General features: G+C 44.2%; 1 protein-coding gene across 1 annotated transcript in view; it reads left to right on the plus strand.

The window, feature by feature from the left end:
* The window catches only part of LOC106598776 (dihydropyrimidine dehydrogenase [NADP(+)]), an 81,044-nt gene that overhangs the window by 45,317 nt on the left and 10,703 nt on the right, over positions 1 to 25,024 (plus strand). The window contains 1 exon segment of the mRNA XM_045716021.1: positions 23,581 to 23,687. Within this exon segment, the coding sequence (XP_045571977.1) occupies positions 23,581 to 23,687 (107 nt within the window).

Here is a 25,024-nt window from a genome sequence, read left to right on the forward strand (position 1 = left end):
TAGTGAGGTCGGGTACTGATGTTGGGCGATTAGGTATGGCTCGCAGTCAGCGTTCCAATTCATCCCAAAGGTGTTCGATGGGGTTGAGGTCAGGGCTCTGTGCAGGCCAGTGAAGTTCTTCCACACCGATCTCGACAAACCATTTCTGTATGGACCTCGCTTTGTGCACGGGGGCATTGTCATGCTGAAACAGGAAAGGGCCTTCCCCAAACTGTTGCCACAAAGTTGGAAGCACAGAATCCTCTTGAATGGCATTGTATGCTGTGGCATTAAGATTTCCCTTTTCTGGAACTAAGTGGCCTAGCGTGAACCATGAAAAACAGCCCCAGATTATTCCTCCTCCACCAAACTTTACAGTTGGCACTATGCATTGGAGCAGGTAGCGTTTTCCTGGCCTCTGCCAAACCCAGATTCGTCCATCGGACTGCCAGATGGTGAAGCATGATTCATTACTCCAGAGAATGCGTTTCCATTGCTCCACAGTCCAATGGTGGCAAGCTTTCCACCACTCCAACCAACACTTGGCATTGGGCATGGACAAATAGCTATTGTGCTGACGTTGCTTCCAGAGGCAGTTTGGAACTCAGTAGTGAGTGTTGCAACCGAGGACAGACAATTTGTGCGCTCTACGTGCTTCAGCACTCGGCAGTCCTGTACTGTGAGCTTGTGTGGCCTACCACTTCACGGCTGAGCCATTGTTGTTCCTAGAGCTTTCCACTTCACAATAACAGCACTTACAGTTACCCGGGGCTGCTCTTGAAGGGCAGAAATTTGACGAACTGACTTGTTGGAAAGGTGGCATCCTATGAGGGTGCCACATTGAAAGTCACTGAGCTCTTCAGTAAGGCCATTCTACTGCCAATGTTTGTCTATGGAGATTGCATGGCTATGTGCTTGATTTTATACACCTGTCAGCAACAGGTGTGTCTGAAATAGCTGAATCCACTAATTTGAAGGTGTATCCACATACTTTTGGCTATGTAGTGTACTTGTGAACTGCTAGGGCCATTTAGAATTGGTTAGCCTAGGCTATAACGCCCCTAAACATAGACAGGTTCCAAACGTTAAATATGCAAAAACATTAGTTTGATAAAGACAAAGACCATATTTTCATCAGAATCATTAAGCATACGCTCACCAAATAGATGTCGTGGCTGTAATTTATCACCATGTGGAATTGTTCATCCATTAAAAAAAGTCCAAATAACAAGCAGAATACACTAAATTGAACATCTGAATATTGAAAAGAAGACAGATTTTGGTTTGTAACCCAGATTTATTTTTCTTTCAACTCGCCAAATTGAGCCCCGTTTCAGATAATCCAGTAGTGGTGCGTGGGTAAAATCACTGGGGAAGCCAAGCCAGAAAAAAAACATATTACAACCTATGTGTTGTGTTAATTGCGTTGTTTGGTCTATAACCTCATAGTTCATGTGCCTTGACACTGTGATATATAGGCCTAAGGCTGAGACAATAAGAAGACAGTGGCAGAATAAATTCAACCCCACCTTTGTTTCATCACAAAACCGGAGAGCAACATCTGTCCGGTGGAGTCCACAAAACACATTGCATGTAACAAACAAACCTACAGCATGGTCAAGCAATTATTTTTTCTGACATTTTCAGACTACTAAACAAGTATTGATTTAGAACTAGAGAGAGTTACCGCAACTCGCTAAGAAAACAGGCGCTGGCTCCATTAATCCAGCACCATTTCAACTTCAACATTTCAACATTATCTAGTAACCTATGCTTAGTCTAATACAGTGACAACTAAAATACACCAAAAACTATTTAGTCCAATCAACGTAAGATAAATATTATGTGGCTGTCCATGGCACTGATTTCTGTGTGTGTGTGTGGGCTTGCAAGTAGAAAAAAAACATGTTGACTCACACTACTTGTAGAGAAAAGCCAAAGCCATCCTCCTCTTTATGTTGCCTAAATGGTCTATGACTCTGTCATACAGTACACACTTTTAGTTTTAGTTGTCCTAGGCTACCTGGCTAAAATGCTTGCTCGTTAGCCAAACTTCCTTTCATGGGCAATGATGCACCAGGCCAGCTAGTTAACATTAGCCTACTACATCTAGCTACATATTGAACTTTTAGTCATTTAGTAGACACTTATCCAGAGCTACTTACAGTTAGTGCATTCATCTTAAGATAGCTAGGTGGGACAACCACATCACAAGCATAGAATGTAAATTGTTCATCATCAACATAGCTATCAGTAGAGTCAGAGCTGGGGGGGGTCAAGTGCAAGTGCTGGTTAAGTGTTATTTTTATTTTTATTTTGGTCGAGTTGAGGAGGGGGATTATTTAAGATACTTTTTGAAGAGGCAGGGTTTTAGATGTTTTTCGGAAGATGGGCAGGGACTCTGCTGTCCTAGCTTCAGGGGGGAGCTGGTTCCACCATTGGGGTGTTAGGACAGAGAAGAGCTTGGACTGGTCTGAGCAGGAGCTGTAGGAGGGCCTAGAGACCTGAGGTGGCAGAACGGAGGGATCGGGTTGGGTCGTAGGATTTGAGAATAACCTGAAGGTAGGGAAGGGAAGTTCCTCTTGCTGTTCCGTAGGTAAGCACCATGGTCTTTTAGTGGATGCAAGCTTCGACTGGAAGCCGGTGGAGTGTGCGGATAAGCGGGGTGGCATGAAAGAACTTGGGAAGGTTGAGTACAAGGTGGGCTGCTGCGTTCTGGATAAGTTGCAGGGGTTTGTTGGAACAATCGGAGAGCCCACCCAACAGCACACCCAACAGTTGCAGTAGTCCAGACGGGAGAGGACAAGTGCCTGGATTAGGACCCTCACCGCTTCCTATGTGAGGTAAGGTAGTACTCTACGGATGTTGTAGTGTATGAACCTGCAGGAGCGGGCCACCGCTTTGATGTTTGCAGAGAACGACAGCGTGTTGTCCAGGGTCATGCCAAAGTTCTTTTTATTTGTTGGGGTACATTTTTTGGGGAAGCCTGACTTCCCTTAGCCCCATGAATACACGCCACTGAAATGATCACTCTTTGAGAATAACTGTTCCAGGCACGAGATACGCATCACTTCGCACTGGTAACTTTTTTTCATTTGGGAAAATATTGTGTTATATTTTATTTTGTTATACTACGTCATATTTTTTAACTATAAAATAGATGTGTCTTGACTGTGAGAAGGGCTCTGGAAATAAGAGCATCTTTTCTGCTAAATAAACAAAACAAGGCTATGCCATTGCACATCCATAAGCTTCTACAAGCAAACGCCACTGCTGAGGTTACTGATTGTGTTCTACAACATAATATAATCAACTGAAATGATGGTTTCAATAAATGCATCTTAAATGGCACTTGCTTTTTTATTGACTGAATAGACACTGAGTGTACAAAACATTAGGAACACCTGGAGTCAGCCCCAGGTCTTCAGGGCTAAGCCCCGGATGTTCTTTTATGTATTTTATTTTACCCCCAGTTCCATGGTATCCAATTGGTAGTTACAGTCTTGTCTCATCGCTGCAACTCCCGTACGGACTCGGGAGAGGAGAAGGTCGAGAGCTGTGTTTCCCCCAAAACGCAACCCAACCAAGCCAAGCTGCAGTGCTTATTGACACAATGCCTGCTTACCCAGGATGCCAGCCACACCAATGTGCCGGAGGAAACACCGTACACCTGGCGACCGAGTCAGTGTGCATACACCCAGCCTGCCACAGGAGTCACTAAAACGCAATGGGACAAAGATATCCCTGCTGGCCAAACCCTCCCCTAACCCGAGGTCTCCCGGTCTCGGCCAACTGCGACAGAGCCTGGAGTCGAACCAGGATCTCTAGTGGCACAGCCTTAGACCACTGCGCCACTCGGGAGGCCCTGTCCTGGATGTTCTGAATGTCTAGTGACATCCCTGCTGGTCAGTCTATGTCATGGAAGAGGAGGTGTTCCTAATGTTTTGTACACTCAGTTTATATGGGGCAATTTAGCAACTAGGATTTGTTATCTGTAATGGTTATGATAAATTAGGCATTGTCGCAATCTGTTGGCATATAGATAAATGAGCACATATGTTCTAAAAATAGAAGAAAAAAAATACATTACAGTACTCGTGTACTCAAATAAAAATCATGTGAGTTCTCAAAGAGTCAAAAAATGTCAAATGCCCGTCCCTCGGATGTATGTACTAGAGGTCTAATTGGTCCACCGGAACCCAAATAACGGAGGCCAGACAGGTCTGAAATTCTGTAGTTGACCCTCGGATCCGAATTGGATCTGATTTGATTGTCACAGGTCTCGAGTATGTGTAATTATAAGTGATTTGCCGGTAACGACCCGTACAGACACGACCGCGACTTCTGCAACAGAGAGAGAGAGAAACTTTTCTCTTTTATACTGCTGCACAGGATTTTCACGAGAGTGGCGTGTGTAGCTTTTTGTTGTCGGCCAATCACAAGTCATCAAAGCGGCACTAGCCTCTGGCTCTGTGTGTGCCACAGCAAGCAAGTTAGGAGATCAATGGAAGATGGAATTAAAATGATGCAATTAAAAGTTAAATGAGAAGGATAGGCTACAGTGACCAATAGTCAACAGGTAGGCTGCTACTTAATACTCTGAATGGACCGGGTCTATAAGGGAACGGGTCTAGTTGTCCTCAGGTCCATTCGGACAGGTGCCCATATAAAAAAATATATATTAGGGTCTTGGGAGAAAAGCCTCAGATCGTTTTCGGAACAAGACCTCTTGTATGTACAATAGGATGCATGACTACAAGACTACTGTACTTACACTAAGGGCACCACAGACTCATAAAATCTCCAGTATGCCAGCTAGGTTAGTCCTGCTCTGTGCCACAGTCCCCCATTGCAATCATGATGAGGTGGTCTGTCTGGGAGAAAGGGAGGTGTCCTCCAACCACTACCTTTCTCATTTCAGACTTCTTCTGCCTGCTCCATTTGGTTTTCATGGGACCAAAGTGAGACAGAGCTACCTACCGCACAGTGCTTACTGTAGTAACGAATGCTGTAGTGAAACCCACTGTTGTACTAGCAGTCTTTCTTCCTTTGTCTACTTCATATATTTATCTGCCTCACCAGTCCTCTGCTCTTCTTCCTTTTTCCTTCTTCTCATTTTCTCTCTCTCATTCTCGTTACAGTAGAGTATAACAAGGGGCTTATTTTTCATGTCTATATATACTATAGTCTCCTATCGCAGCTGTCACTTTCCTTCTCTTCCTATGGTGACCATAGTTAACAGTATCGCTCGTTAGCTCATGTAATACCTTGTTCTTACTCACACAAGTAAAGGGAGATGGTACACTGAAGCAATTTGGTTTCAAATGAAAGTCTATATTTAGATATGTAAGTGAATAAACCCTGCCATGCCTATACTGATTTGATTTAAGGAAATTCAAATACCCCTGGTGGGAGGCCTAGCTGCGTGGTGTGTGTGTGACTTTCCTTTATTGTAATGAAAAGAAGCTGGGTAGCATTTATTATGTTTGGAACCTGTTGGTGCCTGGTTTGGTAATTAGAGCATGGAGCTACTTTCAAACTATTCAGGGATGTATTTTCTGTTTTTTTTCTGTCTCACAGCAGAACACAAAGGAATTGGATTTCAGAAAGAAAATGAAGAGTCTCATTTTTTTTTTACCAGTTCTGTATTTTTTTTTCTAAATTCAAACCCTCTGCTGAGATTGACATGCATATGTTTCCCACTGTTCAGAGCAGGTTGAAGAGCATAGATAAGAAGGGTTATTTCTCGGGCAGTTAAGTGCACTAGCTAACACACGCAGGGTTTGTACCTATCGCTGTTGTTGTGTTGCTGACTGTCCTTACTGATTGTGGTTATAGCAGTGGGATCTTTGTGTCACTCTCTTGTTCCAATTGTTCAAAGCCCAAGCTTATTTTTCTGATGGTGCCTTTTCAAGAATGGCTTCTTTCCATCAAAGGCATGAAGTCAGGCAGGTTGTATAGACTACAAATTCTGCAATGCACACAATATTACTTTGTGGGAACGAGTGTCATATTCCATAAAACAAGCTTTTGATGGCAGCTCTTCCCAACAGTGAGGTTGAAAGGAAGTACACTGACGTGCTGTGGCTGGAATTGTATGAAAGAGGTGCATTTAGGACATCAAATGAAGAAAAAGAGCCTTTGGTGAAAAAAAAGGTCCACTGAACGGGTTTCAAACAGGTTTGGAAAGGGCTGCATTTTTGACAAATATTGTGTTTGATGTAAAAGTATGCTGTAAAACATAGTAAAAAATCTAATCAAAGGTTATTTGTTGCGTACACAGATAAGCAGGTGCAGTGAAATACACAAATAAAACCAAGAGAAAAGAAGAAGAAATTAAGAAATATAAGTACGAGCGATGTCAAAGTCTAGAATATAAATATGTGATGTGTATAGACAGAGTGGACAATATTTTAAGTAGGAAAAAGGTATGTACAGCTGTAGTTATATAGGATGAGCTATGTCGAGAACACAGTATGTACTGTACATATAAAGTGGGTAATCAGTTTCTCAGATATCAAATATAATTTCTACGGAATTGTGTTGCAGGAATGCCACTCTTATCTGTATCTAACTACATAAACTATTTCAGAACAATAAACATTATTAAAGTGACCAGTGTTCAATGACTCTACGTACCTAGGGTGGCAGTCTCTAAGGTGCAGGGTAGAGTACCGAGTGGTATCGTGTCAGTTAGTGTCAGTGTCTAAGGTGTAGGGGATGGTACCTTGCGGAGGCCGGCTAGTGGTGATTATTTAAAAGTCTGATGGCCTGAAGATAGAAGCTGTTTTCAATTTTCTTGGTCCCAGCTTTGAGGCACCAATACTGTCTCCGCCTTTTAGATGGTAGTGGGGAGAACAGGCCGTGGCTTTGGTGGATGAGGTCTTCCCGGAGTCTTCCTGTGACTCTGGGTGCTGTAGATGTCCTGGAGGCCAAGCAGTGTGCCCTCGGTGATGTGTTGGGTTGACCACACCACCCTCTGGAGAGCCCTGCGGTTGCTGGCGGTGCAGTTGCCATACCAGGCAGTGATACTTTTTATGATTTATTTTTATTCAACCTTTATTTAACTTGAAAAATCAGTTAAGAACAAATTCTTATTTACAATGACGGCCTACCAAAAGGCAAAAGGCCTCCTGTGTGGACGGGGGCTGGGATTAAAAAGTAAAATAAAAATATAGGACAAAACACACATCACGACAAGAGAGACACCACAACACTACATAAAGAGAGACCTAAGACAACAACATAGCATGGCAGCAATACATGACAACACAGCATAGTAGCAACACAACATGACAACAACATAGTAGCAACACAACATGGCAGAATCCCAACATGACAGCAGCACAAAACATGATCCAAACATAATTGGGCACAGACAGCGGCACAAAGGGCAAGAAGGTAGAGACAACAATACATCACGCGAAGCAGCCACAACTGTCAGTAAGAGTGTCCATGATTGAGTCTTTGAATGAAGAGATGGAGATAAAACTGTCCAGTTTGAGTGTTTGTTGCAGCTCGTTCCAGTCGCTAGCTGCAGCGAACTGAAAAGAGGAGCGACCCAGGGATGTGTGTGCTTTGGGGACCTTTAACAGAATGTGACTGGCAGAACGGGTGTTATATGTGGAGGATGAGGGCTGCAGTAGGTATCTCAGATAGAGGGAAATGAGGCCTAAGTGGGTTTTATAAATAAGCATCAACCAGTGGGTCTTGCCACGGGTATACAGAGATGACCAGTTTACAGAGGAGTATAGAGTGCAGTGATGTGTCCTATAAGGAACATTGGTGGAAAATCTGATGGCCGAATGGTAAAGAACATCTAGCCACTCGAGAGCACCCTTACCTGTCGATCTATAAATTACGTCTCCGTAATCTAGTATGGGTAGGATGGTCATCTGAATCAGGGATAGTTTGGCAGCTGGGGTGAAAGAGAAGTGATTACAATAGAGGAAACCAAGTCTAGATGTAACCTTAGACTGTAGCTTGGATATGTGCTGAGAGAAAGACAGTGTACCGTCTAGCCATACTCCCAAGTACTTGTATGAGGTGACTATCTCAAGCTCTAAACCATCAGTGCTAGTAATCACACCTGTGGGAAGAGGTGCATTCTTCTTCCCAAACCATATGACCTTTGTTTTGGAGATGTTCAGAACAAAGTTAAGGGCAGAGAAAGCTTGTTGGACGCTAAGAAAGCTTTGTTGTAGAGCGTTTAACACAAAATCCGGGGAGGGGCCACCTGAGTATAAGACTGAATCATCTGCATATAAATGGATGAGAGAGCTTCCTACTGCCTGAGCTGAGTTGTTGATGTAAATTGAGAAGACCGTGGGGCCTAGGATCGAGCCTTGGGGTACACCCTTGGTGACAGGCAGTGGCTGAGACAGCAGATGTTCTGACTTTATACACTGTACTCTTTAAGAGAGGTAGTTAGCAAACCAGGCCAAAGATCCCTCAGAGACACCAATAGTCCTTAGCCGGCCCACAAGAATGGAATGGTCTACCGTATCAAAAGCTTTGGCCAAGTCAATAAAAATAGAAGCACAACATTGCTTAGAATCAAGGTCAATGGTGACATCATTGAGAACCTTTAAGGTTGCAGTGACACATCCATAACCTAAGCGGAAACTAGATCTCATAGCAGACAGAATACCATAGACATCAAGAGAGCTAGTCAGTTGACTATTGACAAGTTTTTCCAACACTTTTGATAAACAGAGCAAAATAGAAAATGGCCTATAGTAGTTTGGATCATCTTGATCTCCCCCTTTAAATAAAAGATGCATCGTGGCTGCCTTCCAAGCAATGAGAACTTCCCCAGAGAGGTCAGAGATAGGCTTGGCGATGATAGGGGCAGTAACCTTAAAGCATAAAGGGTCTAAACCATCTGACCCAGATGTTTTTTTGGGGTCAAGTTTAAGGAGCTCCTTTAGCACCTCAGACTCAGTGACCGCCTGCAGGGAGAAATTTTGTACGGGGGAAAAAAGAGGGAGGAGCATCAGAGCTAGTCGCATTAGAAGAGGTGGAGGCATGGCTGAGTCAAATTGGAATCCTGACTTAATGAAGTGGTGATTAAAGAGCTCAGCCATGTGCTCCTTGTCAGTAACAAGCACATCATCAACATTAAGGGTCATGAGCAGCTTTGAGGAGGAGGGTTTATTCTCCAGGTCTTTAATAGTTTTCCAGAACTTCTTGGGGTTAGACCCACAGAGAGAGAACTGCTCCTTAAAGGAACTAACTTTGGCCTTCCGGATAGACTGAGTGCACTTATTTGTCATTGAATGAGAGCAAGTAAGCCTGAGTATGCGTGTGCCGAGCTTTTCGCCAAATGGAATTATTGAGGTGGAGTAACTGCAAGATCACAGTCGAACCAGCGGCTGAACCTGTTTTTAATTCCCATTTTCTTAATGGGAGTGTGTTTTGTTAACAATACCACTGAAAATGTAAAAAAATAACGTCCAAGCGTCTTCGACAGAGGGGATCGAGCTGGTTCTATATCAATTTACAGAGGCCAGGTCATGAAGGAAGGCTTGCTCATTAAAGCTTTTTACCACGTGTCTATGACAAATCAGGGCAGGTCGTTTCACTGAGCAGCCATTACGAACACAGGCTGTAAAAATGTGATCACTAAGGTCATTACAGAAAACACCAGACTGATACCTATCAGGATTATTTGTGAAGATAACATCAAAGAGAGTAGCCTTCTCTGGGTGTTTTAGAGTCATATATTGTGGGATTGGTAATAATCTGAGAACGATTTAGGGAGTCCCATTGCTCTAGGACTTGGTCAGGTGGTTTAAGCCTGTCCCAGTTTAGGTCACCTAGCAGGACAAATTCAGACTTAGTGTAAGGGTCCAGGTGAGAGCTTAGGGCAGGTAGGGTACAGGCCAGTGCTGATGGAAGACGGTAAAACGCAGCAACAGTCAACAAAGAGCTATTTGAAAGTTTAATGCTTCAAACCAGAAGATCTAATTGTTTGGGGACAGACTTGGTGGAGACAACTGAGCACTGAAGGTGTTCCTTGGTAAAGATTGCCACTCCACCACCTTTGGAAGATCTGTCTTGCCGATAAAGGTTATAACACTCAAAACACTCTTCCTTAACCACGTCTCAGCACTGACCAACACATCTAGATTGGAGCTGTGGACCCACACTTTCAATTGATCCATTTTAGGTAATAAGCTTCTTGTGTTAACATGCCGAAAACCCAGGCTTTTTCGAGAGCAGAAATCAGTGAAGCAGATAGCAGAGGACAAGTCAGAATTGGGGCTAGCAACAGTAGATGGGCCAGGGTGTACATGCACATTTCCAGATATTGTCAGCAGTAATACAATCAGGGTACGGCAGAGAACAGGGAGAGCTCTGCGGTGTTGATTTATGACATTTGAATGTGCATTAGATGGCAACAAGATCATATTGTACAGCAATTTCATCAGGTAACATGAATACAATGCCGGCGAGAGGTGGTTAGAATAGGATGGGAGGCCAAGAGTCCGTGTAACCAATAGAGCGTCAACAGCCCGACAGATTGCTTACAATGGTTCATATGTATAAGTTCGTGAGGATCTTAGGAGCCAAGACAAATTTCTTCAGCCTCCTGAGTTTTCTTGGGTTATAAACAGACATTATGCTGGCTGATTCTCCTTACTAAACTTAGCCCATAGCATAACATGGGTAGTTTTTCAATGTAACAAAACATACAGTACTTAGCAGCTGTAAGACTTGCTATTTGACTCACAGTTACACATTGGTTTAAGGTCAGTGACTTGTCCAATACCCATGGGTACTTAACCTGACATAACTCTTACAGAGAAATCACAGTAACTTTACACTCAGTGCTTGACTTAGACTGAAATAGGTGCCGGTACTCATTCTGGGTGCAGGAGCTCCACAATCTTTTTTGCTACTATTCTATGAGGTGCAGGAGCTCAAGCAGTAGAACATTTGAGGTGCCAATACTCAGCTTCGGTGTGCTCCTGCCCAAGTCAAGCACTGGTTACAGTAGCACTACTCACCATCAGCCAACGCCACAGTGGTCGATGGTGCGTGATACACAAGGACTGGCCAGGCCGAGCCGGCCGAGCATTGAGAGAGAGTCAGAGTGGGAGTGAAGCCACCTGCGATGATGAATTATCCTAGCGTCTCTCCGCACGGCTCTGGAGCCAAAGCACCTTTCCCCAGTCATATAGGATGCACACACCTGAAAAATGAGAGTGCATTAATATGGAGTAGATGTCATTGTCCGGGCTGTTATTGTTAAAGTACACTTTTTTATTCTCTTCATAGCATTTATTTCCCCTTCACCTTGTTAACCTTATTCATATTTTACATCTTTGCACAGAACACAAATGGCGACCCTGGTGTATAAAACTAACAGAGTGAGCTCGTAGCATCTGTCAGTGCCGACACAGAGGAAGGTAAGCATGCTGTTACTCTACTGGAGGATCTTGCTCAGTGTTAAGCACAGTTAGCAGTGGCACACTGTGTTATGTTCTCTAGTACAGTAGGTAGGTAGTATACATAGTAGGTGCAGTTCTGTATTTGAATTATTGGGATTTTACTGGAAAGTAAATTGAGATGTAATACTTCCCGTATATTGAATATATTGAGATGTAATACTTCCTGTATATTGAGTATATTAATATGTAATACTTCCCGTATATTGATTATATTGAGATGTTATACATCCTGTATATTGAGTATATAACTGCAGATTAATTTTATACAATATGATTATCGCATTTCATTTTAAAGATTACTGCATGGAATTTCATTGCATCTTGGTTTAACATTTAGCTTTTTTTATTAAAGAGAGGTTGGTCAGCTAATGAATAATCGATGAAGGAAAGAAAACATTTGCAGCCTTGATAGATAACATAAAAGAGTAGTCAGAGGAATACACCATTACAATCTAAAAATGACCTGCCAAGGTTATCCAATCTGCCCATTTTATTTGAAGAAATGAATGAGACAAGAAGATGTACATAAAGAGATCTGATTGGTTCCTCGCAGCCTTTAACCTTATAAATGACAGCAAACACATGCAGTCAGTAGTGCCAAATGAGGGTGGAGGTAGAATAGCTCTGGGGTCTGAGGTAATCATTCAGATTGACCTTCAAGCTATTCTGTATAACTCACGGCCCATCAGTCACTGTTCATCACTATTCATCAACCAGTAATTGACACAGTCAATAGGGTTAACACAACACCTCTTTAACTATAAGCTATTGACAGTGTATTGGCCAAACTTTACGTTTTTTTTATGAAAGGGCAAATTGGACCAAATTTGATTGCACCTATCTTTGATTATTAACTTCTTAGAGGTAACGTATTCCAGCAGTAAAGTAAAATACCATTCACTATTGTGCAATCAAATCTTTTTTTTATTCTTACTGTATGTATATCATCGTGATATGACTTTGGTATTATACATCTTGGTAGCCCTAAGGCTGGAGTTTTAAGCATAGATCATAGTCCTCAGACGCAGAGACACGATAATCCAGCGTCCCATTGTGACATAGCTACGTGGCTCTGACACCACCATCGCGCAACGCCCCAGAATTCCCAACCAACACTGCTCCCGGTACGCATCCTCTTTTCATTTGAATGTGACAAAGGTTGGAGAAATTGCTTGAGCTGCGCTGAGAATTCGAAAAGTATGAAAACGAACGGTCTAATATTCTAAAACACTGCTGTGTGTACCACGTTTTGGACAATGATAGACGCTTTACAATGTACACTGACAGTTGTACATGGCAAACATCCAGAATGCACTCTGTCTAAAATGTGATGACAGAGTAGTAATGAGATTGCTCCAAAGTATGTGTGGAGCACACATCACGTAGAGTATAAAGTATATTAAAAACTGGGTGGTTCGAGCCCTGAATGCTGATTGGCTGACAGCCATGGTATATCAGACCGTTTTTTTTTACCACGGGTATGACAAAACCTTTATTTTCACTGCTCTAATTACGTTGGTAACCAGTTTCTAATAGCAATAAGGCACCTCAGGGGTTTGTGGTATATGGCCAATATACCACGGCTAAGGGCTGTATCCAGGCACTCCGCGTTGGGTTGTGGTTAAGAACATCTCTTAGCCGTGATATACTGGCCATATGCCACACCCCCTCATGCTTTGTTGCTTACAAGAATTAACCGAGAGATTATGAGTCTATAATACTGATTTACTTGTTCACCTCTTTCACTGGAATTATTTACTGATTCAAATGGTGGTTTTTATGTAATGGCCGTCGTTGAAGAGAGTAGACCAAGGCGCAACGTGGTTAGTGCTCATCATGAATTTATTAAAGATAGAACACTTTAAACAAAAAAACGACAGCCAAACAGTTCTGTCAGGTAATAAACAGAAATTAACTACCCACAAACCCCAAAGGAAAACAGGCTGCCTAAGTATGACTCCCAGTCAGCGACAACGATGTACAGCTGTCCCTGATTGAGAGCCATACCAGGCCAAAACAAAGAAATACAAAGCATAGAAAAACAGACATAGAATGCCCACCCAAATCACACCCTGACCGAACCTAAATAGAGACAAAAAAGGCTCTCTCAGGTCAGGGCGTGACAGTACCCCCCCCAAAGGTGCGGACTCCGGCCGCAAAACCTGAACCTATAAGGGAGGGTCTGGGTGGGCATTACTTCGCGGTGGCGGCTCTGGAGCGGGACGTAGACCCCGCTCCACCACTGGCTCACCCCACTTTGGTGGCACCTCTAGAGCGAGGTCCCTCACCGCGGGCACCGGAGGACAGGCTGGCGACTCTGGCTGCGCCGGAGGACAGGCGGGCGACTCTGGCTGCGCCGGAGGACAGGCGGGCGACTCTGGCTGCGCCGGAGGACTGTAGGCCGTCTCGGCTGGCTCCGGACTGTGGGCCGTCTCCGGACTGTGGGCCGTCTCGGCAGGCTCCGGACTGTGGGCCGTCTCTGCAGGCTCCGGACTGTGGGCCGTCTCTGCAGGCTCTGGACTGTGGGCCGTCTCTGCAGGCTCCGGACTGTGGGCCGTCTCTGCAGGCTCCGGACTGTGGGCCGTCTCTGCAGGCTCCGGACTGTGGGCCGTCTCTGCAGGCTCCGGACTGAGGGTCATCTCTAGACGGGGAACTGTCGCCGGAAGCTCTGGACGGGGAACTGTCGCCGGAAGCTCTGGACGGGGAACTGTCGCCGGAAGCTCTGGACGGGGAACTGTCGCCGGAAGCTCTGGATGGGGAACTGTCGTCGGAAGCTCTGGACGGGGACTTTCCGTAGGCCTGGCTCTGGGCGCAGGCACAGGACTCACCAGGCTGGGGAGACATGCAGGAGGCCTGGCTCTGGGCAAAGGCACAGGACTCACCAGGCTGGGGAGACATGCAGGAGGCCTGGCTCTGGGAGCAGGCACAGGACTCACCAGGCTGGGGAGACATGCAGGAGGCCTGGCTCTGGGCGCAGGCACAGGACTCACCAGGCTGGGGAGACATGCAGGAGGCCTGGCTCTGGGCGCAGGCACAGGACTCACCAGGCTGGGGAGACATGCAGGAGGCCTGGCTCTGGGCGCTGGCACAGGATTCACCAGGCTGGGGAGACATGCAGGAGGCCTGGCTCTGGGAGCAGGCACAAGATGTGCAGGGCTGGGGAGGCGCACAGGAGGCCTGGTGCGTGGGGCTGGCACAGTCTTCACCAGACGGCTAGCACGCACCTCAGGACGAGTATGGAGAGCTGACTCAGGTGACATCAATTCGAGGACGAATGTCGTGGGCGAATGTCGTGCCTCATGCAGCAACACAGCAGCTCTCTCATATCTCTCTCCTCCAATCTCCCCATCAACTCCTTCACTGTCTCTGCTTCGCTCCCTTCGCTCACCACTAACTTCACCCCGACTGGCTCAAGTTCCATCCTCGGCACCGCCGACCATCCCGTGTGCCCCCCCCCAAAAAAAAAATATTGGGGCTGCCTCACCTCCTCTTGCCGTGCCAGCCGATCCTCCCAGAAACGCCGTTCTGCCTTCGCTGCTTCTATCTCCTCCGTCGGGCGGCGATATTCTCCAGCCTGTCTCCAGGGTCCCTTTCCGTCCAGTATCTCTTCCCAAGTCCAGGACTCTAGATAGCTCCTCTCCAGCTCCTTACCCCACTGCTTGGTCGTCTTGTGGTGGGTAGTTCTGTAACGGCCGTCGTTGAAGAGAGTAGACCAAGGCGCAACGTGGTTAGTGCTCATCATGAATTTATTAAAGATAGAACACTTTAAACAAAAAAATGACAGCCAAACAGTTCTGTCAGGTACTAAACAGAAATTAACCTCTCTAGGGAAGGTGGGACGAAATCGTCCCACCTACGTAACAGCCAGGGGAATCCTGTGGTGCGTTCTTTAAATACCTTAGAAATGCTATTACTTCAATTTCTCAAACATATTACTATTTTACACCATTTTAAAGACAAGACTCGTTAATCTAAAGACACTGTCCGATTTCAAAAAGGCTTTACAACGAAAGCAAAACATTACATTATGTCAGCAGAGTACCCAGCCAGAAATAATCAGACACCCATTTTTCAAGCTAGCATATAATGTCACATAAACCCAAACCACAGCTAAATGCAGCACTAACCTTTGATGATCTTCATCAGATGACAATCCTAGGACATTATGTTATACAATACATGCATGTTTTGTTCAATCAAGTTCATATTTATATCAAAAACCAGCTTTTTATATTAGCATGTGACGTTCAGAACTAGCATACCCCCCGCAAACTTCCGGTGAATTTACTAAATGACTCACTATAAACATTCACAAAAAACATAACAATTATTTTAAGAATTATAGATACAGAACTCCTCTATGCACTCGCTATGTCCGATTTTAAAATAGCTTTTTGGTGAAAGCACATTTTGCAATATTCTAAGTAGATAGCCCGGCATCACAGGGCTAGCTATTTAGACACCCACCAAGTTTAGCCCTCACCAAAGTCAGATTTACTATAAGAAAAATGTTATTACCTTTGCTGTTCTTCGTCAGAATGCACTGCCAGGACTTCTACTTCAATAACAAATGTTGGTTTGGTTCAAAATAATCCATAGTTATGTTCAAATATCCTCTGTTTTGTTTGTGCATTCAAGACACTATCCGAAGTGTAAAGAAGTGTGACGCGCCTGACGCGTTTTGTGACAAAAAAATTCTAAATATTCCATTACCGTACTTCGAAGCATGTCAACCGCTGTTTAAAATCAATTTTTATGCCATTTTTCTCATAAAAAAGCGATAATATTCCCACCGGGAATCTGTGTTTTAGTTCAAAGAGAGAGAAAATAAAAACATGGGGTTGCCTCGTGCACGCGCCTCAGTCTCATTGTCCTCTGATAGACCACTTACCAAAGGCGCTAATGTTTTTCAGCCAGCCAGCTTTTTCCCGGGTTCTGAGAGCCTATGGGAGCCGTAGGAAGTGTCACGTTACAGCAAAGATCCTAAGTTTTCAATAAAGAGAGTCAAGAAGCCCAAGGAATGGTCAGAGAGGGCACTTCCTGTACAGAATCTTCTCAGGTTTTTGCCTGCCATATGAGTTCTGTTATACTCACAGACACCATTCAAACAGTTTTAGAAACTTTAGGGTGTTTTCTATCCAAAGCCAATAATTATATGCATATTCTAGTTTCTGGGCAGTGGTAATAACCAGATTAAATCGGGTACTGCCCCCTATCCCCAACAGGTTAACCTGTTAGGGCTAGGGGGCAGTATTTACACGGCCGGATAAAAAACGTACCCGATTTAATCTGGTTACTACTTCTGCCCAGTAGCTTAGGCGCGTGCACGAGTCCACCCCATGTTTTTATTTTCGTTCATCTCTGAACCTAAACAGAGATTCCCGGTCGGAATATTATCGCTTTTTTACGAGAAAAATGGCATAAAAATTGATTTTAAACAGCGGTTGACATGCTTCGAAGTACGGTAATGGAATATTTAGAATTTTTTTGTCACGAAATGCGTCGTGCGCGTAACCCTTATTTACCCTTTCAGATAGTGTCTTGAACGCACGTACAAAACGCCGCTATTTGGATATAACTATGGATTATTTGGGACCAAACCAACATTTGTTATTGAAGTAGAAGTCCTGGGAGTGCATTCTGACGAAGAACACCAAAGGTAATAACATTTGTCTTATAGTAAATCTGACTTTGGTGAGTGCTAAACTTGCTGGGTGTCTAAATAGCTAGCCCTGTGATGCCGGGCTATCTACTTAGAATATTGCAAATTGTGCTTTCACCGAAAAGCTATTTTAAAATTGGACATATCGAGTGCATAGAGGAGTTCTGTATCTATAATTCTTAAAATAATTGTTATGCTTTTTGTGAACGTTTATCGTGAGTAATTTAGTAAATGTTTAGTAAATTCACCGGAAGTTTGCAGGGGGTATGCTAGTTCTGAACGTCACATGCTAATGTAAAAAGCTGGTTTTTGATATAAATATGAACTTGATTGAACAAAACATGCATGTATTGTATAACATAATGTCCTAGGTGTGTCATCTGATGAAGATCATCAAAGGTTAGTGCTGCATTTAGCTGTGGTTTGGGTTTATGTGACATTATATGCTAGCTTGAAAAATGGGTGTCTGATTATTTCTGGCTGGGTACTCTGCTGACATAATCTAATGTTTTGCTTTCGCTGTAAAGTCTTTTTGAAATCGGACAGTGTGGTTAGATTAACGAGAGTCTTGTCTTTAAAATGGTGTAAAATAGTCATATGTTTGAGAAATTGAAGTAATAGCATTTCTAAGGTATTTGTATAATGTGCCACAGGATTCCACTGGCTGTTACGTAGGTGGGACGATTTGGGTCCCGCCGACCCTAGAGAGGTTAACTACCCACAAACCCCAAAGGAAAACAGGCTGCCTAAGTATGACTCCCAATCAGCGACAACGATGTACAGCTGTCCCTGATTGAGAGCCATACCAGGCCAAAACAAAGAAATACAAAGCATAGAAAAACAGACATAGAATGCCCACCCAAATCACACCCTGACCGAACCTAAATAGAGACATAAAAAAGGCTCTCTCAGGTCAGGGCGTGACATTTTATTTACTTACAAGAGCTTGGTTAGGGAGGTGACCAAGATCCCGTTTGTCAATCTGACAGAGCTCCAGAGTTCCTCTGTGGAGATGGGAGAACCTTCGAGAAGGACAACCATTTCTGCAGCACTCCACCAATCAGGCGTTTATGGTAGAGTGGCCAGATGGAAGCCACTCCTCTGTAAAAGGCACATGACAGCCAGCTTGGAGTTTGCCAAAAGGCACCTAAAGGATTCTCAGATCATGAGAAACAAGATTCTCTGGTCTGATGAAACCAATATTGAACTCTTTGGCCTGAAGGCCAAGCGTCATGGCTGGAGGAAACCTGGCACCATCCCTACTGTGAAGCATGGTGGTGGCAGATGTTTTTCAGTGGCAGGGACTGGGAAACTAGTCAAGATCGAGGGAAAGATGAACGAAGCAAAGTACAGAGAGATCCTTGATGAAAACCTGCTCCAGGCTAAGGACCTCAGACTGGGGTGAAGTTTCACCTTCCAACAGGACAACGACCCTAAGCACACAGCCAAGACAATGCTGGAGGGGCTTCGGGACAAGTCTCTGAATGTCCTTGAGTGGCCCAGCCAGAGCCCGCACTTGAACCCGATCGAACATCTCTAGAGAGACTTGAAAATAGCTGTGCAGCAACACTCCCCATCCATCCTGACAGAGCATGAGAGGATCTGCAAAGAAGAATGGAGAATCTTCCCGAATACAGGTGTGCTAAGCTTTTAGCGTCATACCCATGAAGACTAATGCTAACAAGAATTCGCCGAAGAACATGGCTGACGTTTTACATTCTCCCAACCAATTGTGCAATTTTTTGTATTTTTTTGTATTTTGTGTAACTCATTTTTTAACTTATTATGTACATAATGTTGCTGCTACCGTCCCTTATGACCGAAAATAACTTCTGGACATCAGAAAAGCAATTACTGGAAGAAACATTTTCCTTTAACGAGTCCGACGAGAAGGATATCCTGCTTTCACTGGAACAGGCCCAGATCCACACCTTTAGCGTGAAGAAAAGACGCCGAAAAAGGGGACGGAGATTGGGGATCCTTCTGAGAATCCGGAGGCGAGTGAGTAAACACACAATGCCTTCCACTCTCCTTACTAACATGCAATTGTTAGAAATAAAATTGATAACCTACTATAAAGATTATCCTACCAACAGGACATTAAAAACTTTAACATCTTATGTTTCACTGAGACGTGGCTGAATGAAGAAACAGACAATATAGAGCTGGCGGGATTTTCCATGCACCGGCAGAACAGAGACGCTACCTCTGGTAAGACGAGTGAAAGTGCATTGATGATGTTGTACCCACGCTGACTATTAAAACCTTCCCCAAACAGAAAGCGTGGCTGATGGCAGCATTCGCGCAAAACTGAAAGTGCGAACCATTGCTTTTAATCATGGCAAGGCGACCGGAAACATGACCGAATACAAACAGTGTAGCTATTCCCTCTGCAAGGCAATCAAACAACCTAAGCATCAGTATAGAGACAAAGTAGAGTCGCAATTCAATGGCTCAGACACGTGACGTATGTGGCAGGGTCTACAGTCAATCACGGATTACAAAAAGAAAACCAGCCCAGTCGCGGACACTGACGTCTTGCGCCCAGACAAACTAAACAACTTCTTTGCGAGCTTTGAGGACAATACAGTGCCACTGACACGGCCCGCTACCAAAACTTGTGGGCCTTCACCGCAGCCAACGTGAGTAAAACATTTAAACGTGTTAACCCTCACAAGGCTGCTGGCCCAGACGGCATCCCTAGCCGCGTCCTCAGAGCATGCGCAGACCAGCGGGCTGGTGTGTTTACGGACATATTCAATCAATCCCTATCCCAGTCTGCTGTTCCCACATTCAAGAGGGCCACCATTGTTCCTGTTCCCAAGAAAGCTAAGGTAACTGAGCTAAAAGACTATCGCCCCATAGCACTCACTTCCGTCATCATGAAGTGCTTTGAGAGACTAGTCATGGACCATATCATCTCCACCCTACCTGAGACCCTAGACACACTCCAATTTCCTTACCACCCCAATAAGTCCACAGACGACGCAATCACAATCACACTGCACACTGCCCTAACCCATCTGGACAAGATGAATACCTATGTAAGAATGCTGTTCATCGATTACAGCTCAGCATTTAACACCATAGTACCCTCAAAACTCGTCATTAAGCTCGAGACCCTGGGTCTCGACCCCACCCTGTGCAACTGGGTCCTGGACTTTCTGACGGGCCGCCCCCAGGTGGTGAGGGTAGGAAACAACATCTCCACCCCGCTGATCCTCAACTCTAGGGCCCCACAAGGGTGCGATCTCAGCCCTCTCCTGTACTCCCTGTTCACCCATGACTGCGTGGCCATGCACGCCTCCAACTCAATCATCAAGTTAGCAGACGACACTACAGTGGTAGGCTTGATTACCAAAAACGACGAGACAGTTTACAGGGAGGAGGTGAAGGTCTGACCGGAGTGTGGTGTCAGGAAACCTCACAATCAATGTCAACAAAATAAAGGAGATGACCATGGACTTAAGGAAACAGCAGAGGGAGTACCCCCCTATCCACATCGGCGGGACAGTAGTGGAGAAGGTGGAACATTTGAAGTTCCTCGGCGTACACATCACAGACAAACTGAAATGGTCCACCCACACAGACAGCGTTGTGAAGAAGGCGCAACAGCGCCTCTTCAACCTCAGGAGGATGAAGAAATTTGGCTTGTTACTGAAAACACACACAAACTTTTACAGATGCACAATCGAAAGCATCCTGTCGGGTTGAATCACCGCTTGGTACGGCAACTGCTCCGCCCACAACCGCAAGGCTCTCCTGAGGGTAGTGAGGTCTGCACAACGCATCACGGGGGGCAAACTACCTGCCCTCCAGGACACCTACACCACCCGATGTCACAGGAAGGCCAAAAAGATCATCAATGACAACAACCACCCGAGCCACTACCTGTTCACCCCGCTATCATCCAGAAGGCAAGGTCAGTACAGGTGCATCAAAGCTGGGACCGAGAGACTGAAAAACAGCTTCTATCTCAAGGCCATCAGACTGTTAAACAGCCATCACTAACATTGAGTGGCTGCTGCCAACATACTGACTCAAATCTCTAGCCACTTTAATAATCAAAATTGGATGTAATAAATGTATCACTAGTCACTTTAAACTATGCCACTTTATATAATGTTTACATACTCTAAATTACTAATCTATTATGTATATACTTTACTCTATATAATCTACTGCATCTTGCCTATGTCGCACGGCCATCGCTCATCCATATATATTTATATGTACATATTCTTATTCATTCCTTTACACTTGTGTGTATAAGGTAGATGTTGTGAAATTGTTAGATTACTTGTTAGATAATACTGCATGGTCGGAACTAGAAGAACAAGCATTTCACTACACATCTGCTAACCATGTGAATGTGACCAATACCATTTGATTTGATTTGACAAGGGGTGGGGGTGTGTGTCTTTTTGTCAATAACAGCTGTTGAGCGATGTCTAATATTAAAGAAGTCTCTTGGTATTGCTCTCCTGAGGTAGAGTACCTTATGATAAGCAGTCGATCACACTATCTACCAAGAGAGTTCTCATCTGTATTATTTGTAGCCATCTATTTACCACCACAAATGGAAGCTGGCACTAAGACTGCTCTCAATCAACTCTATAAAGCCATAAGCAAAGAAGAAAATGCTCACCCAGAAGCGGCGATCCTAGTAGCCGGAGACTTTAATGCAAGCAAACTTAAATCAGTTTTACAAAATTTTTACCAGCATGTCACATGTGCAACCAGGGGAAAAAATATCCTAGACCACCTTTACTCCACACAGAGATGCATACAAAGCTCTCCTCCGCCCTCCATTTGGCAAATCTGACTACAATTCTATCCTCCTGATTCCTACTTACAAGCAAAAACTAAAGCAGGAAGTACCAGTGACTCGCTCACTACAGGACTGTTTTGCTAGCACAGACTAGAATATGTTCCGGGATTCATCCAATGACATTGAGGAAGACACCACCTCAGTCATCGGCTTCATCAATAAGTGCATCGATGATGTCGTCCCCACAGTGACTGTACGTACATATCCCAACCAGAAGCCATGGATTACAGGCAACATCCGCATCGAGCTAAAGGCTAGAGCTGCCGCTTTCAAGGAGAGAGAGACTAATCCGGACTAATCAGATGAACCATCAAACAAGCAAAGTGTCAATACAGGATTAAGATTGAATCCTACTACACCAGCTCTGATGCTCGTCGGATGTGGCAAGGCTTGAAAACTATTGCGGACTATAAAGGGAAACCCAGACGTAAGCTGCCCAGTGATGCGAGCCAACCAGACGAGCTAAATGCCTTTTATGCTCGCTTCGAGGCAAGCATCACTGAAGCATGCACGAGAGCACCAGCTGTTCTGGATGACTATGTGATAACGCTCTTGGTAGCCGATGTGAACAAAACCTTTAAACAGGTCAACATTCACAAAGCCTCTGGGCCAGATATATTACCATGACGTGTACTCAAAGCATGCGCGGACCAACTGTCAAGTGTCTTCATTGACATTTTCAACCTCTCCCTGACCAAGACCGTAATACCTACATGTTTCAAGCAGACCACCATAGTCCCTGTGCCCAAGGAAGCGAAGGTAACCTGCCTAAATGATTACCGCCCCGTGGCACTCACATCGGTAGCCATGAAGTGCTTTGAAAGGCTGGTCATGGCTCACATCAACAGCATCCTCCCAGGCACCCTAGACCCACTCCAATCCGCATACCGCCCCAACAGATCCACAGATGACACAATCTCAATCGCACTCCACACCGACCTTTGTCACCTGGACAAAAGGAACACCTATGTGAGAATGCTGTTGATCAACTACAGCTCAGCGTTCAACACCATAGTGCCCACGAAGCTCATCACTAAGCTAAGGACTCTGGGACTAAACACCTCCCTCTGCAACTAGACTTCGTGACGGGCCGCGCCCAGGTGGTAAGTGTAGGCAACAACACGTCCGCCACGCTGATCCTTAACACTGGAACCCCTCAGGGGTGTGTACTTAGTCCCCTCCTGTATTCCCTGTTCACCCACGACTGTGTGGCCTGAAAAGGAGACTGAAAAGATTCTTCTTTAACTGCACTGTTGGTTAAGGGCTTGTAAGTAAGCATTTCACGGTAAAGTCTACACTTGTTGTATTCGGCAATTGTGGCAAATGAAGTTTAATTTGATTTGACTCGAGGCTGTAATCGCTGCCAAAGGTGCTTCAACAAAGTACTGAGCAAAGGGGTCGTAATACTTATGTAAATGTGATATTTCAGTTTTTTTATTTTTAATACATTTGCAAACATTTCTAAAAACCTGTTTTTGCTTTGTCATTATAGGGTATTGTGTGTAGATTAAGGCTGCAATGTAACGAAGTGTGGAAAAAGTCAAGGGGTCTAAATAATTTCCGAATGCACTGTAAGAGCAGGGCAAATCCTCACGTTGTCTCTCTCTCGCTCTCTCTCTCCATCCCTTCCTCCCCCACTCTTGCTTCCTCAGGCATGTGTAGCTGTAAGTCTCAGCTGCCTGAGCTCCATGGTGTGGTCATCATGCAGGGTGCCGGTGACACAGCGTTTGACTGTGCCATAAAGCTAGAGCCTCTCAGAGCATGGCTCTTAACAGTGGCTTTAAAGTTCCTTCAGAAGATGCTCTTTTGACCAGAGTATTGATTATGTCCTCCTACTCTGAGATACTTTTTGAATACGGGCCTTGGGCAGAATTATAACTGAACTTCTTTTTAGCAAAAATTCTATCTTTGAAATCAATTCATGAGTTATACATACGGATCTTAAGTTTGAATAGAACCTGACTATGCTCAATTACTCACAAAAATGTTTCTGACCATGACCCAGTAGCTATGAACATACTGCTCTTTACAGCCGCTATTCCAATAGCCATGTAGCCTCTATATGCAGCTAGCTGACTGCTTTTGACACACTTCATTTCTGGTTGCTCTTACATTTGTTATTCATATATATTTGCTAGGCAGCTGATGGTGGCTTTCGTCTTGGCTATAAGCTCATGGCCATTCATATTGTCCTTTTGTCTTTTCTGTGAAAAAGTAATAAAGAAGGTATTGCACTGTACAAATGTCTTCAGTTTTTTTATGAAAGAAAAGAAAGGAAAAAACTCTTGACGCGATTATGAAACCAGTTTCATTCTCTGAATTTTTTTTTTCTCCACGAAACAATCAAAGAAAACAATTGATGCCATGGAAACAGAAATAATATTATTTAACCCTTGTGTAGTCTTAAAACCTCTTACATCTAGACGTTCCGCTAGCGGAACGCCTCACCAATATCCAATGGTATAGCGTGGCGCGAATTACAAATACCTCAAAAATGCAAAAACTTCAATTTCTCAAACATATGACTATTTTACACCATTTTAAAGACAAGACTCTCCTTTATCTAACCACATTGTCCGATTTCAAAAAGGCTTTACAATGAAAGCAAAACATTAGATTATGTCAGGAGAGTACCCAGCCAGAAATAATCACACACCCATTTTTCAAGCTAGCATATAATGTCACAAAACCCAAACCACAGCTAAATGCAGCACTAACCTTTGATGATCTTCATCAGATGACACTCCTAGGACATTATGTTATACAATACATGCATGTTTTGTTCAATCAAGTTCATATTTATATCAAAAACCAGCTTTTTACATTAGCATGTGACGTTCAGAACTAGCATACCCACCGAAAACTTCCGGTGAATTTACTAAATGACTCACTATAAACGTTCACAAAAAAGATAACAATTATTTAAAGAATTATAGATACAGAACTCCTTTATGCAATCGCGGTGTCCGATTTTAAAATAGCTTTTCGGTGAAAGCACATTTTGCAATATTCTGAGTAGATAGCCCAGCCATCATGGCTAGCTATTTTGACACCCACCAAGTTTGGCACTCACCAAACTCAGGATTTACTATAAGA

Source organism: Salmo salar, chromosome ssa03 (assembly GCF_905237065.1).
Source record: "Salmo salar chromosome ssa03, Ssal_v3.1, whole genome shotgun sequence".
In the NCBI taxonomy this organism is placed as follows: Eukaryota; Metazoa; Chordata; class Actinopteri; order Salmoniformes; family Salmonidae; genus Salmo; species Salmo salar.